This window comes from Ascidia mentula, chromosome 6 (genome assembly GCF_947561715.1).
Source record: "Ascidia mentula chromosome 6, kaAscMent1.1, whole genome shotgun sequence".
Lineage (NCBI taxonomy): Eukaryota > Metazoa > Chordata > Ascidiacea > Phlebobranchia > Ascidiidae > Ascidia > Ascidia mentula.
The window spans coordinates 18,607,599-18,623,952 of NC_138571.1; the positions used below are offsets into that span (position 1 = coordinate 18,607,599).

The following is a 16,354-nucleotide window of genomic DNA, read 5'->3' on the forward strand; positions in this document are numbered from 1 at the left end:
GTACGTAACAAAATTTGTAATAAATCTTTGCATAATTAGTTTTGTTGCACATAAAAACATATTAGTCACACAATTTTGGAATGTTAAACCTAGAATGCTGGACATAATGAGCATTTCAAACACTACTAAAATGATTAAGGACGCATATTGGTATTTCTATGAAAATTAGTTTTGGTGCTGGGAAATGCCCACCGTGTAGACCTGTGTCACAATGCAAAGTCATGCATCACCAAGCAAAGCAGTGACGCAATTAAGTTAAATTTACGGTTGAATGGGCGCACATGTGCGTGCTGTTGTCATGGCGAATTTTAAGGTGTTTGGGGCAGTTTTAGTGTGGTTTTGAGCTATTCCAATTAGGTAGTAACTTGCTGGTGGGTGCTGCTGAAATTTATGTTGAAAATGGAGCAAAAAAATCGGGCTGTGTTTGTGGCAAAATGAATCGTTTAAGTGTCCAATCATTTGTGATTTTATGAAAGATCCATTTCATATCTACAAATTTTGATCAAAATTAGTCTCCGAAAAAATGGTTTAGCCACCCCCCTAGGGCCATTTGCCCCCCTGGTTACTCAATATTTTGGTTAAAAGAGCAACCAAAAATGGAACTGGATTTTGCAGAAAAATGAATCGTTCAACTACCCACTCATTTGCATTTTTTTGTAAGTTCCAACTCTTCTCTATGCGATGGCATCAAATTTAGTTGCTGAAAAAGTGTCTATGCCCTCCCCCAAGGGCTGGGTATACCCCCCTGTTGGTCATATGATCTTCCAGGAGGCCCAAAAAGTCCTTGCTCTGTACAGTCTCATCCAGGAGCAATTTTTTTTTTTCAACTTTGTAGAATTCCAGGTCCCTATGTAAGTCACAAGACCCATCAACGGTCATTGGGAAACAAGCGGAACAGTCGCTAGATGCATTACAGCCGAGGGCCTTGAACACAGGATTTCTCCTATCTAATACCCATATAGGTCCTTAAGGCGAAATGTCAAATTTTTTAAATGGTGAAATAGACATTAAATTTACACTGAAATATGTTTATTTATGTAAGTTAAACATCATGGGAGGATTTTAAACCAGCTCCAGTCATCAGTCGCCACCTAGTGACAAAAATGAATTTTTTCAATGCCCTAATGTACATAAAGTATGGGGTCTGTTGCTTGACTTTCAGCTTTCAAACAACTTGAAATATAGCTTAAAATGCATGCATTTCCTCTATTGTCATTCTGCAACACATTTTGAGTCATTTATAACACATAGTTTTTGCAATGTATTGTTCATTCGTCATGGCATTTGTTGCATGTGCTGTCTTTCACAGCATCCATTCTTTTGTTGACCTATTTTGCAAAATCTTGAATTAAAGGCTATTTCATCTTGTTTAGTTATAATACATAAAATATAATTATTTTGTGGCCTAAGTACCGTATTTATTGCCACAGAAAGAAGTGGTCCAATGCCGGTGGGTGATACTTCATACGAAAGGATTCCAATAAACCCACTGCTGAAACTGCCGCAACCAACAATGTATTTCCTGTATGTACTGCACTTGTTGACATGTACAGTAGTTCCTAATTGTGTTTGGGCCATTAAATTTCAATACAAAACACTTTGCAAGGTCTTGTAGGCCACTTAACAGCACTTTTTTCATGTTATTTTCATGCTTTGGAGATAGCCATGATTTCTTACCATTATGCATGTGACTAATTAGCCTCGAATATTGATTAATTGAAACTTTTGTTGTGTCATTGAGCATGTGTGCATACAAATGGGTGTTGCCATGACTGGTGCATGATGTTTCGGTGTAATTTATGTGAACCGCTTAAGGTCGGTGGCATCATTTTCTGCCTATTAGCTGTACTGCTTGTAGCCCTGCTGATAAGGCCATTTTCTGTTGTTTTGGGGGGTGTTGGTAAAACAGCCATAACTCTGGGATCGATGATCAACCAGGTGTGAAACTTCACATTGTGATAGGTGAATGTCCCATATACTTTGCGGCTTAGGCCAATTGGGAATCTGGTGCATTGGCCTCCTATTGAAGGACGCATATTGGTATTTCTATGAAAATTAGTTTTGGTGCTGGGAAATGCCCACCGTGTAGACCTGTGTCACAATGCAAAGTCATGCATCACCAAGCAAAGCAGTGACGCAATTAAGTTAAATTTACGGTTGAATGGGCGCACATGTGCGTGCTGTTGTCATGGCGAATTTTAAGGTGTTTGGGGCAGTTTTAGTGTGGTTTTGAGCTATTCCAATTAGGTAGTAACTTGCTGGTGGGTGCTGCTGAAATTTATGTTGAAAATGGAGCAAAAAAATCGGGCTGTGTTTGTGGCAAAATGAATCGTTTAAGTGTCCAATCATTTGTGATTTTATGAAAGATCCATTTCATATCTACAAATTTTGATCAAAATTAGTCTCCGAAAAAATGGTTTAGCCACCCCCCTAGGGCCATTTGCCCCCCTGGTTACTCAATATTTTGGTTAAAAGAGCAACCAAAAATGGAACTGGATTTTGCAGAAAAATGAATCGTTCAACTACCCACTCATTTGCATTTTTTTGTAAGTTCCAACTCTTCTCTATGCGATGGCATCAAATTTAGTTGCTGAAAAAGTGTCTATGCCCTCCCCCAAGGGCTGGGTATACCCCCCTGTTGGTCATATGATCTTCCAGGAGGCCCAAAAAGTCCTTGCTCTGTACAGTCTCATCCAGGAGCAATTTTTTTTTTTCAACTTTGTAGAATTCCAGGTCCCTATGTAAGTCACAAGACCCATCAACGGTCATTGGGAAACAAGCGGAACAGTCGCTAGATGCATTACAGCCGAGGGCCTTGAACACAGGATTTCTCCTATCTAATACCCATATAGGTCCTTAAGGCGAAATGTCAAATTTTTTAAATGGTGAAATAGACATTAAATTTACACTGAAATATGTTTATTTATGTAAGTTAAACATCATGGGAGGATTTTAAACCAGCTCCAGTCATCAGTCGCCACCTAGTGACAAAAATGAATTTTTTCAATGCCCTAATGTACATAAAGTATGGGGTCTGTTGCTTGACTTTCAGCTTTCAAACAACTTGAAATATAGCTTAAAATGCATGCATTTCCTCTATTGTCATTCTGCAACACATTTTGAGTCATTTATAACACATAGTTTTTGCAATGTATTGTTCATTCGTCATGGCATTTGTTGCATGTGCTGTCTTTCACAGCATCCATTCTTTTGTTGACCTATTTTGCAAAATCTTGAATTAAAGGCTATTTCATCTTGTTTAGTTATAATACATAAAATATAATTATTTTGTGGCCTAAGTACCGTATTTATTGCCACAGAAAGAAGTGGTCCAATGCCGGTGGGTGATACTTCATACGAAAGGATTCCAATAAACCCACTGCTGAAACTGCCGCAACCAACAATGTATTTCCTGTATGTACTGCACTTGTTGACATGTACAGTAGTTCCTAATTGTGTTTGGGCCATTAAATTTCAATACAAAACACTTTGCAAGGTCTTGTAGGCCACTTAACAGCACTTTTTTCATGTTATTTTCATGCTTTGGAGATAGCCATGATTTCTTACCATTATGCATGTGACTAATTAGCCTCGAATATTGATTAATTGAAACTTTTGTTGTGTCATTGAGCATGTGTGCATACAAATGGGTGTTGCCATGACTGGTGCATGATGTTTCGGTGTAATTTATGTGAACCGCTTAAGGTCGGTGGCATCATTTTCTGCCTATTAGCTGTACTGCTTGTAGCCCTGCTGATAAGGCCATTTTCTGTTGTTTTGGGGGGTGTTGGTAAAACAGCCATAACTCTGGGATCGATGATCAACCAGGTGTGAAACTTCACATTGTGATAGGTGAATGTCCCATATACTTTGCGGCTTAGGCCAATTGGGAATCTGGTGCATTGGCCTCCTATTGAAGGACGCATATTGGTATTTCTATGAAAATTAGTTTTGGTGCTGGGAAATGCCCACCGTGTAGACCTGTGTCACAATGCAAAGTCATGCATCACCAAGCAAAGCAGTGACGCAATTAAGTTAAATTTACGGTTGAATGGGCGCACATGTGCGTGCTGTTGTCATGGCGAATTTTAAGGTGTTTGGGGCAGTTTTAGTGTGGTTTTGAGCTATTCCAATTAGGTAGTAACTTGCTGGTGGGTGCTGCTGAAATTTATGTTGAAAATGGAGCAAAAAAATCGGGCTGTGTTTGTGGCAAAATGAATCGTTTAAGTGTCCAATCATTTGTGATTTTATGAAAGATCCATTTCATATCTACAAATTTTGATCAAAATTAGTCTCCGAAAAAATGGTTTAGCCACCCCCCTAGGGCCATTTGCCCCCCTGGTTACTCAATATTTTGGTTAAAAGAGCAACCAAAAATGGAACTGGATTTTGCAGAAAAATGAATCGTTCAACTACCCACTCATTTGCATTTTTTTGTAAGTTCCAACTCTTCTCTATGCGATGGCATCAAATTTAGTTGCTGAAAAAGTGTCTATGCCCTCCCCCAAGGGCTGGGTATACCCCCCTGTTGGTCATATGATCTTCCAGGAGGCCCAAAAAGTCCTTGCTCTGTACAGTCTCATCCAGGAGCAATTTTTTTTTTTCAACTTTGTAGAATTCCAGGTCCCTATGTAAGTCACAAGACCCATCAACGGTCATTGGGAAACAAGCGGAACAGTCGCTAGATGCATTACAGCCGAGGGCCTTGAACACAGGATTTCTCCTATCTAATACCCATATAGGTCCTTAACAATATGTGTGTTTGAAACGTCTGTTCAGCATTCTAAATTTATCCTTCTGATTCAAGGTAAGTATTTTGCACCTATGTTTCCAATAATTACAACAGAAATGATATTTTTTTCATCTCCAAACAAACCAATGCATTCTAACAACTTACTAAGGTTAGGATGATTTGTGACATCATAATTAGTCCCATAACCAGATGCGTGTCACAAGTCGGTATCAGTGTGCTGCATGCAATGTACGATACAAGTTAGAATACATGCCTGCGTTGGTTGTGTAGCAAAATAAGGTTGTACAAATGACACAGTATTACACTACACACCAAGCAAAATTAAAACACAACTGCACTAAACAGTTAACCAATACACCAGTTACCACCAAAATACACTACACTTTTTGTTGTTAAACAAAATAAATATAATTAAGGCTTTGTTGTTATTTTCCACAGTTGTGGTTTTAACTATTAAAAATGGTTTTAGTTATTGTGAAACTATTAGTTGTTGGGATTTAATAACCATTTTTCTAAGTAATTACGCCGTTAAATCCATCGTTAATGTATTCACGTTATTCGGTTAGTATAATTGTAAAGTCATTTGACATTCATCTGACTTCTACATTAGTCAGTGAACTGCTTACAACGGTATGGCTCATGTTCAAATTTGTAAGTCTGTGTCAATGATTGTGTGTTTGTTATTTATGACGTCTGAATAAGCATTGTTACGTGACACTAATTATGACACTTACCGTTGTGACGTATTGTTTGGCTGTGTCGGTTTTGTCGTCTTCTGTCGTGTTTTCTTCAGTAGATCTGCCCTCGCTTAAAGTTTCTGCAAAATTTCAATGTTAAACGAGGATACATTGACTCAATATTTTTTAACCTATACATATTTTAACCCGAAATACACAATTTTCGAATCTCACTAAAAGTTAAATTTTTTTGTAAGTGATCCAATTCTTTTTTTTGACCACACTGGGATTCGAACCCAGGACAACCTGGTCAAGAATCTCGATCAGGCTCTCTACTTGGTATACGGGTCGGGCGCTCGACCGATGTTGCCAATCCCCACAAGACTTAAGTTATAAACTATAGAACAACTAAATTCTGCAGTCAAATATCTTCTTACCGCTTTCCTCGTCTTCAGCAATGGCATGAAAATCACAGTAAGCCATCGGTGGAGAGGAGCTGTGAAGATGCGGGGATCTCGTTCGATCCCGGATGGGCCAGGATGCGAGAGTAAGAGAGGACACAAGCTGATTTCCTCCTGATCCGACAGAGGATGCGGAAGAAGAAGTGGAGATAATAGAATGAGGACGCTTGCTATTCCCAACATTATCGAACGCCGAAACCGCGATCGACGCGCGAGTCCGCGATTTTAAAAGTCTGTCTGAGAACACTTTGTCGCTGGGTGGCGTAGTGGTGACGGATCTGTTCATAATCGTGTTTTCGCTTGAATCGGCGAGATCCAGATGAGGTTTGCTGCCAATTCCCATGCTCATCATCTCAGTTTTCCTGTTGTCTGTTGCAAGAGAAACTGTTAAGCTTGAATTCCACGATAGCTTGTCTATATTCTACTGACGTATGGAGGGTCAATTACGACATTTAAACTTTTTTCTTTATTTCAGGTGTTGCGACATTTTGTTGTTGCTCATAAGTATATTGTTAACTAATGTCATCATCGTTTATAGGATGAATTCGTGGATAATTACAATCCAACATATAACGATAGATTTTAATGCGCAAAAGTTCCATTTCAACAATCGTTTTCCTAAAACTAAAAGCATAATTTGCCATAGAAATCAAAGCTTCCCACCTCTGTTGCGCAGCGCCTGTTTCCATAGCAACCCGCGAATTTCCTCCACCCAAGCCCGCTTGGTGGCGCGCGTTGTGCTCTGTAGGACGAAGTTGTCGCCGGTCAATTGCGACCTCCGGCGGCGAAACCAGATCTCGAATTTGAAACCTGAATCTCCGATGTTCTCCGTCATACCAATTTCCGCAGTCTGAGGAAATGGAAAATGATGTTATGTTTGTTTCGTTGTCGGATATATAAACATACAATTATGTATTAAAATCCCAACACAGCGATCTTCAGACAGCTCAGATCGATTTATTCAGAGAAAAATATATTTCGCCTAAAACGGCATCATCAGTTTCTCCATTAACCAAAACTTATTCAAAGATCGCTGTGTTAGGATTTTAATACATTATTATTGATACGGTGTGCGATCGACAGCCTGCCAGGGGCCTTTGGTTTTTTGATCCAGTTTTTATTTACTAATCACATTATAAACATACAATTTACTATAAATACAAATACCGAACTAGTAGTAATTAAAACATTGTTTTAAAAAATACACAAAATTATGCCTATTTGCTTGCAATTATTGTAATATTAAAAAAAATGTAGTTTCTACTAAAAACATTGCTGTTTAATGGATTGCGAAGTTCATTTAAATCATGATGATTACAAAGTACTTCTTAATTCGCCACTTCATTGTTCACAAACAATGCACCTTGTAACTGCACTTATACTGGTAAGTGTCATGACCGCCATGCACGTGGATAGGTTTGCTGAAGAGGATTAACTCTTCGAAGAGAAAGACACGGCGGATTATCTTCCTTCTACCAGTCATGATCACGAACTGCTCCTGCAAGAGAGAATTGGGATAAAAATATGTTTTCTAGATTGAAAGATGATGCCCGTCATTGCTTTAACCTAAATACACCAAACCTTATGTGTTATTTGAAGATAAAATAGTTTTTTTTTAGCCATATATGCGTGATTCTACTATAAACGTGGATGTGTATCGATAAGGAGTGTAGTGCGTTGATTCGGTAACCGACCAATAATTGCACGTAATATTTGAATTTAAGTCTTTCGTTGCTTTAACACAAATTCTCCAGCCCTATGATGGGCTATAGGATAAAAATCAGTAGTTTTTTTTGCCATATACGTTCGTTTCACGTAATTATGTTTTGCTAATTTGTGTGTTTGGGTTGATTCGGTGACCGATAAATATTTAGTTACAACCGCACATATTATTTAGACACTGGATTCCCACGACAGAGGACAATTGGGCAAAATACTAGCAACAAAAACAAGTTTCAGGATGCGGCAGACGAAGAACTTCGTTGATTTACTCTGTTTACCTGTCGCAACAGATTCCCTTGTTCCTTTAGGTTTACGTCACAATCGCGAATCGAATCCATTGTCAGAAGGTCGTTGCCATGACGAAGTTGGAACTTGACCAACTCTTCCGCCTCCTTCAGATTCCTCTCTTCAGCTCCTGTGAGTTTTTTCGCCATCGCGTGGAGCAAGAGAGCGTATTTGCCTAAAAGAATAATAATGAATTGTTTGTTAACAATGTTCTTTCTGGCATCACAGTCAGGGTATCTATGCTTAGTTGAGGTCATGACAGTTTCCTTAAATTTAAGTCCGGGACAATTATACGATTTTTTATTGGTAAATATGTTTACGCGACAAATTATCGATATTGAATAGGAAAACCTTTTTCACAAAACTCGATAATTAACGCAACATTGCAACGTAATAATATCGTATCGTCCTCTCGATTTGCATCGCTGTATCGTTTAAAAAAAATATTTGCAAAGGCCGTCGTTTCTCAAATACTTACGTCACACCATTGTTACGTCAGTAATTGTGACGCACTGTTTACAAAAAGCAATATAACTCACCCATTCTCTGTACAGGTTTAAGCAAATACGAAGCGAGGTCCATTTTGTCCCCCAACTCCATTTGTTTTGCGCGGAAGAATTCGTTGCCGTGCTCTTGGAGGAGTTGATCGGACTGTGGTTTGTTCTTGCTGTACAGGGCGTACAAACCAAAACTCTCTTTCTGTGAAGAAATACACGTGTTTTATTGCTTTATGTTCTACACCTTTATATATTTTATAATGAGTCTTTTGACTTATGGGTTTTTCTTGTATAACTTGAAAAAATCAGACACAAAGTCTTTGTTGCCCATAAGATTGTTTGGCGATTCTGTAAAAACATGTTGTCTTTCGCAAACCTGACCACAACTGAACTCACGTGTTTCTGGAAGGTCTTCGCCACTAGAAGCGCGTCGTTATGGCAGCATTCGAGATCGCGAAGGAAGCAGCGCGAGTGAAATTCGGCTATTTTTTCGATGTTTCCGAATATGACGTTGCGTTTGCATCGCAAAGCTTGCGGAATGTCAAGACGACACATCTCCGGGAAGTAATGCTGTGAATATTAAGTTTACTTGTCACGTGGTGGCGATAGAGGGGGTACACGACCACCAATGTAGCAAGTACGGCAAACCTGATCGAATCCCGAACCCGATGCGTTAAAAAAGCGCTTACCTCTATGACGTAATTGAGTGAACGAACGTACTCGCGTTCGGTTGAAATCAACTCTTCGATGTGAAGTGAGATTTTCCTGCAAGTTTATGCAAGTGTGAATATTTTTGTGCTGAACACAAGCTAATTTCATTGTCAACAACAATTACAATCAGCTATTTTTGCTGTCAGGCATAGTAATTATTGGGAATTGCTCTTCTGAGGAAGTCTCACCGGATGGTGCATAAAACGTCGGTTTCAATAAACACTTTCGAAATTTAAGTGCCAGAAGAGCAATTCCCAATATTTACAATCAGTTTAAACAAGAAAAATCCGAATTTCAACAAATAAAAAAAAAGCAGTGACTTACGTCCTTCCTTCGGGTATATTTTCCTTAACTTGCACAGGCGATCCGATGGTGATGCCAGATTGCGAGTGATTCAACGTCATCATCTTCTGCATCTGTTGTCCGGGGAGACTCGCCGATTTCTTGAGCACCTTTCTCGGCGCGGGCTTTAATCTCGACGGCGGGAGTTCCCCCACCGCGTCGTTGGATTCTGACGTCACACATTCGGTGACGTCACTCGGCGGCGATTCGATGAAAACGGAGGAGGAGGAGTTTGTGGACCAGGTGGAGGAGTAGTCGGCGGAGGTACTGCTGGAGTTTGACTGGATGCTGTTTCGGTGAAGGTTTCCGTTCACTGGGTCGGATTCTGTGTGTTTGGTGGGGGTGTGGCGACTGTTCTTATCCAACTTCTCGCGGTTTTTCATCCGGAAGGAATTGCTCGAGCGTTTTTTCAAGGCGCTCATCTTGATCTGTGTTTTTGCCTGTGGTTCGAATGAATGCAATAAGTCGGAATGAAAAAATCGTTTTAATCATGTAAAAAGACATTCAGAATATATGCATTGCGATGAAGGCAATTTTTCACTTTTACCACACCGGGATTCGAACCCACACTCTCATATTCACAACAAATTCAAATTTTGTTGTTTTTATTTAGTTTTAAGGATCAAGCGCTCGGACCAACGACTTGAATACACGTGGTAATAGCGACTTCCAGCGGCAAAAATCCCACCTTCGCAATCAATTCCCTCCTCTTGGTGAAGAGCTCATCCGTCTCGACGCACTTCCGTTGGGCGAATTCGCACTGCCGCAAACACTTCTGGTTGCCATAGCGAAGCGCGAGTTCGCGCATTTCGTCGAAACGGCACTGCAAGATCACGTGACGCAATAAGTTTAAAAAGTATTCGAAATGTGGTTTTGTTTCTGTATGTTGGAACCAAAACCACCAGCACCACGTTATTATAGCGTTTGGAAGAAGTATTAAAAAACTACGCAATTAGTAAAACTAAGCGACGCGCTTTCGTTTATCAACGGGAAAATTTGGTGGTCATTGGGACGAGTGTGTAATTTACACAGAGAATATTGGATCACGGTAACTTACCCGTGGGATGACAGGATGTTCTTTCATGTAATCATCGAATTGTGAAAGAAGTTGGTCACAAGTTTCTGGTGTCAGGCATGATTCCATGTTGAGCATGGCGACGAATTTCATTCCATCTAAGGCCCACGAATAAGCCTGAAGACATACGTAATTGTTTTCAATGAAGCAAATATTGACAATAGTTTCATTCGTTGCCGCATTAGAATCAGTATAATTTTAACAGGATTCTGGGTTTTTGTAAAAAAAAATTTTGCGCAGACTTGACCGTGACATTTTTATGCTCATCCGCCGTATTTCAATATTTCCTTTTTCGCTTCAATCAAACGCATCTATAATATGTTTTTGTAGCGCTTTTAAATTTTAGGATGTTTTCATATCACAGATCAAATTATGATTCGCTTTTTTTTTCAAACTCGAGAATTCGTAGTAACCATGGTAACATATATTGTTCGATGAAAAGTCAAAGACGATTGCTAAATAAGTTTATAACGATAAACACTACGCGCGACCCTGTAGGTATGTAGAGCTCAAAAACAACTTTCCCAACACCACAAACTCGATGGCAAACAGCCGAAAATATCAAATGTGCCACGTGAACTTCGGACCGCGATAAAATCTATGAGTTTTTGCGCAAAAACAGCTTGAGAAAAGACGTTTGCGCACAAAACACCCAATCTCGGCAAAAATAACACCGATGACGACGGGCTGTGGTATATACGCTACACATTGAAACCAGCAATGCGTCAGTTCGAACCGATAATATTATTAGGGACGTAAGTTTTGTTCGCATATGAACTTACACTTCACCCTCAGGCGGTTTGACGCGCCAGACTATCGTCATTCGTTTCACCTTCGTGTTTCCGTGGGAAGTTGCGCCCGTTTATTGCCATTTAACTCCTACCTTGCACACGGTCGTAGAAATAACAGGGGTGTACGAGGGGAAAGACAAACAGTTGTAGAGCTTGTAATGAATGCCAATAAACATGTTCCGTTCGTCCGATTACACGAGAATACGAGTAAGACAAGTTTACAACATGATGCATTTTGGGTTTTACTGATGCAAATTACTTCTGACAAAGGTCAAGATACAAAAGGTTGAGGTAACTTTTTCGTCGCCGAAAAAAAGGGATTCTTTTTGAAAACCCCAAAATATGAATAGGAAAGTTGCTAATATACGAGTCAAATTTCCCATCATTTAAAAATAATTAACGGATAATTTCGCACCCAATAACGAACTATTTCGATGTGCTTTTTGGATTTTTCTATTTTTAACAAACGCATATTTATTCCCGCTAGATGTCCCTCAGGAGTTCCGATTCCAAATACGACGCTTTTTTTTATCTAGACAGCAGGATGAAGTCGCTTTGAAACTCTGTTCCCTCGGGGCAAAATGTCGTTTCAGATTGCACGAATGACACTTGTTATTAAAACTACGAGGCGCCGCGCTATTGTCCCGTCATAATTCCATGCCATATCGCTCTTTCTTTCATGTGCCCGGGGCCCGAAGCACCTTCTCGCGTTGCCCAGTGCGTGGCGAGAACAATAAAAGTGACGTATTGCATTCGAGAATTGCGGACAATGGATCGGTTGTCAACACAATAAGAACACACGCAATCGGACGCGATTTCTGCACGAGAATTTTTGACCCCTACGTATCGCGCGTTTGCACTTTAACCCAGGGAATATTCTTATACAAAAGTGCTTCACAAACTTCGTCGAGCATCGTTGTTCTGGAGCTTTGTTACATATTCGTTATTGTTACAAAATTACGCCATGCCCTAACCAGGAACCACAACGGAAAGAATGATGATTGTTCTTTTTTTAGCGATAATAATTAAACGCTTTACTTCGCTTATAGAAAAATACCCAAAAAATATCCACAGCTGCTTCAATTGTTATAAAATGCTGGTGTTTGCTAACAGCGTGGACGTTTGCACGCGTTTTGACGAAACAAAAAACAAAATCATTGCGAACAACTTAGCCGGGATTCGAACCCGCGACTTACCTGGTCGATGAACTTGTACATGTGGGAAGCGGTTTCAACTTCTTGCTTCTTGTTCTCCATCTTGGACACGACCTTGAGGATTTCTTCTTCTGCCAACTTTGCTCGTTGCGTCAATTCTTCCTCACGAATATATCCCAGTGTAGCGAGGTGTTTCGCGTCAGACAGGAGACAGTCACATTTGGCGAATTGTTGCTACGATAGCACATGAAAAAGAAATAGGTTGGTATTTAGTGACGCTAAAGCACAATCACAAAATTTCGGCATGTCAAAAATGCTAGTTTTAAATGTTGTGAGCATTAATTAAGGACCCTGTTTCTCAATATCTAGTTGCTACAAGACGTAACAGAAAAACTGCATGTATACAAGAACAGCAAGTCTTCCACTGCCGCCACAACACAAACTGTAACAACTGCTTGTCTGCACAACGCTTGTTCATTTATATGCTTATTAAGAGCTGTTACCTCTAAATTTGGAACAAAAATTGCAAAACAACGAACCACGTATTCACCTAATGTGACAGAAAAAGTCTCGTTTCCGCTGTTATGACAACCACCCTTGCTTTAGTGAAAAACAGATGTTTTCACGGAAACTACAACGATTCTGTTTTAACATGAAAATCGTGACAAACCTCGTATAGCCAGCAAACGGATGTGACAACCTTTTGTTACGTCACAAACACAAAGCAGGCGACCATTGGTCAAGCGAGGATTGTTAAAATTTATTTGTTTGCCGAATTTCTATGCGCGGCTGTAACGAAAAAGCAACACCAATAATAGCTGCTTATTTTCATACCGAAACCCTTTTTCATTCTTTGATCTTCATGATTTTGAAAGCGAAAGATCTTATCTTATCCTTGTAAAAGTCAACTACCTCGTTTCCACCTATAATTTACAACACATACAAGATAGCAAACGGGAAATTTTACGGATAAAACTCTGTTTTACGACCGGGCAATCCAGATCCGCTATCAATCAATCAATCACTGAGTGAAATCGCACAATAGTCCTTTGTTTACGTCACAGTGAACAGATGCCTTCGACGGCAATGTAACAAACAGCACAAAGCGAGCGCCATAAAGTCTATTGTGAAATTGTTCAGAAAATTCAATCAACTCCGTTCGATCGGCGGTCGCTCGAATTCCAGCGAGTCTGGACTCTGGAGTTATCTGCAAGTCGATTGTGACGCAACACAGACATCGAGCTGAGCAAATAAAAGTTTGCGAACTTGCCGAAGATACGGGCAGAGATTTAACAACATTTGAAAAGTTCGTGTTAATCTGCAAATACCAGAACACGCCACATATCCACCACATAAGTACTTTAAAGACCTTTCTATATTCACCTTATGTGGACTTAAGTAAGACAAGTACCTTGTTCAAGTTCAAGATTCGAACTTTCATTGTTACACGTGTCGTACTTTTATAATGAGTCCGTAGCGGAAATATGAAAAGCCCTTCAGATATTAAGGGTTAAATACTTGACACCTAATGACTTCCATATCCTGCATCGAATTTACTCCAATCAGGGAACAAAAGGCGATCGCGATTGTGACGTTTCAATTCAACAGCGAAACAATGGGTAGACTTGTTGTAGGTTAAAGTTAAGGGTTTTGCCAAAAATACTTCAGTTTCCTTTAGCTTCGTACGAACAACTAAGCTCTGTTTAACATCACTTCCGTGTACAATAGTAGGCAACAATAACACCGGTTTACATAATCCCACAGCCGGAATTGATATTCACGTTTTCGTGCAAAAGTATTTGCAAGTTTGTCTTGTAACCGTTTTTTTTTTGTACTGTCCTGTTCTAGACCTTCACGTTCTAACCGGAATACAGCGGCCTCGCATAGAAAGAACTCCACGATGACTTGATGGTTCGACTAAATCCTAATATGAGTACCAACTGGCACATCCACAAAAACTTTTGCTGTATAAAATTACTATAAAATGTAGCGACATAGTGCTGGCCTTTTTACTGCCGTTTTCTCAGTGTGTTCCATTCCCTCTTCGCTATTCAATCGACTCCTGAACGCACCTGTCTTTCTGCGACACCGCTGTTTGACTCGCGGCCATAAAAAGGAAAAAAGTTTTGCGCCGGAACGCACTCGAGCGTGTCGTCACGTGGTCTCGACAGGCGGTAGTGTGAGTGAAGTTTGTGTGTCTTCGCGAACGCAAGAATCGACCTTTGTGAATCACAAACACGCCTACTCGCTGTATAGATATGGAATGCGCCTTAGTTCACTTTTCTCCCGAAGGAAGTATTCGACTAGTGGTTAAGTATTAGGGATGAGTAAGGTAGGAAGGTGTTTTTAACACTCGTAATCACCGAAGACTAAAACACTGATGTCTATCTTTTGTCTGGTGACGTCAAACAAGAACACCTGCCGATTTTAATAAATCATGATACTGCTTGAATGAATTTGTTGGTAAAATATTAAAATTTGGACAATGAAATGAAAATTCCGACAACTCCACGTTCTCGACGATTTAAAAATATTTTAAAAAACTTTTTATTCTTGGTTTTAAATCATTCTGCCTCACCCAATTCCCCCAAAAAACGAGCTTGGTCTCGACAAAAAATGGCAATTTTGAGTGTTTACATCCAAAGAAAGGAGTGCTGGGTAGGGCACGGCATTTTACGACCCCTATTAGATACAATGTCTGACCCCTGACTTGCGGTTCGGCGGCCGACAAAAGCCTATTTCAAACAACCCGACATAGAAATCAGATTGACCGTTTTTCCGGTGGCACCGAGACGCTAAACTTGGAACATTTTAGGCCCGATATAAGGCCAGGTAGTTTATAAAGATCTGTCCGCAGGAAATTGGGAAAAAGCGCGCGAAATGTTTAAAAACCAAACCAGCTGCTGAAATAACATTCGAATCCCGCCCCTCGTTATCAAGGTATTGTGACGCAAGAGGGCGTGAAAATGCTTTCACGTCATAATAGAAAGTAGACTTGCCGAACGTTTTGATTGTCTGGAAAGGAACAGAAACCATTGTTGCGACTTCGCGAGTTTGAAACAGGCGCGAAATCGTCTAATGATGTCATAATGAGAGACAATGGGCCCGTTCCGAAATTGTGTAATGACCGACACATGGTAAAGCGATCTACAAACAGTCGGTCGACTTGGGAAAATAAACAGTAGTGGAAATGACAACAAATGACGCCTTGTGCTGCAAGCTGTTCGTCTTGGGAAAGCGATGACGTAATGGGCTGTACGGTGGGCTTATCTTGTCAGCGCTTGTACATTCACATCTGCACCGTGCATTAGTCATCGTCATACTGTATGTATGTTAGTTATACAAAGAAACCTTTCATTCAATGTAAACATGATTAGAGGTCGTTCTTCTAACAATTTTGCGCGCATAATTTGCTGCCTCAATTTTTTGTTCCTATTTGTTAAAACAAGATTCATCACAATTACTTGTATCAAGAAACTCCACTCAACCTATTTTTTGTAATGCCTTTGTCGTTTGAACGATCGAAAAAAGAGAGGCAGATATTTTCAGCCCGTGTCCAACTGATTACGAAATAATAGATTCTAATGAATCAATCCTAGCGAAAAATGAGGTTTTCCACTTTAACAAACCCTGATTATTGCGTAACAAACCGCGACGACGAGACACTGAAGGGGTGCCAAAATGTGGGGTGCGGTTCTGTAAGCGGTGGTGGGCATGTAATTGGATTTGGGTTTCGCGTTTTAAGACGTTAATTAAAGTTAATGGGTGGACCTGCTCATGACACCAACTGTTACTGACTGTTCTCGGAAATCGTACAAGTTCAGAGGAAAAACTTGTGCTTAGTGTTTTTAAAAATTAACTCTCATATTATTGAAACGACGTACTG

General features: G+C 40.0%; 1 protein-coding gene and 1 long non-coding RNA gene across 3 annotated transcripts in view; one reads left to right on the top strand and one right to left on the bottom strand.

Annotated features, from left to right (window-relative positions):
- The window catches only part of LOC145906753 (puratrophin-1-like), a 32,968-nt gene that overhangs the window by 373 nt on the left and 16,241 nt on the right, over nucleotides 1–16,354 (bottom strand). Inside the window, exons 10-22 of one of the 2 annotated variants that reach the window (XR_014402859.1) lie at nucleotides 12,511–12,702; nucleotides 10,506–10,640; nucleotides 10,137–10,271; nucleotides 9,431–9,888; nucleotides 9,085–9,160; nucleotides 8,792–8,965; nucleotides 8,438–8,597; nucleotides 7,892–8,073; nucleotides 7,255–7,389; nucleotides 6,555–6,741; nucleotides 5,868–6,260; nucleotides 5,488–5,570; nucleotides 4,898–4,970 (exon numbers count right to left, since the gene is read on the bottom strand). Coding sequence is in view for 1 of the 2 variants with exons in the window: in XM_082994207.1 (XP_082850333.1) it covers nucleotides 5,488–5,570; nucleotides 5,868–6,260; nucleotides 6,555–6,741; nucleotides 7,255–7,389; nucleotides 7,892–8,073; nucleotides 8,438–8,597; nucleotides 8,792–8,965; nucleotides 9,085–9,160; nucleotides 9,431–9,888; nucleotides 10,137–10,271; nucleotides 10,506–10,640; nucleotides 12,511–12,702 (2,310 nt within the window). In the remaining variant the exon portion in view is untranslated. The remainder of the gene's footprint in view (nucleotides 1–4,897; nucleotides 4,971–5,487; nucleotides 5,571–5,867; nucleotides 6,261–6,554; nucleotides 6,742–7,254; nucleotides 7,390–7,891; nucleotides 8,074–8,437; nucleotides 8,598–8,791; nucleotides 8,966–9,084; nucleotides 9,161–9,430; nucleotides 9,889–10,136; nucleotides 10,272–10,505; nucleotides 10,641–12,510; nucleotides 12,703–16,354) is intronic. The other variant, XM_082994207.1, reaches the window with a different exon arrangement.
- Nucleotides 115–4,822, top strand: LOC145906755 (uncharacterized). The gene is made up of 3 exons (XR_014402860.1): nucleotides 115–962; nucleotides 1,431–1,524; nucleotides 3,321–4,822. It is a non-coding gene; the product is annotated as an uncharacterized LOC145906755 (long non-coding RNA).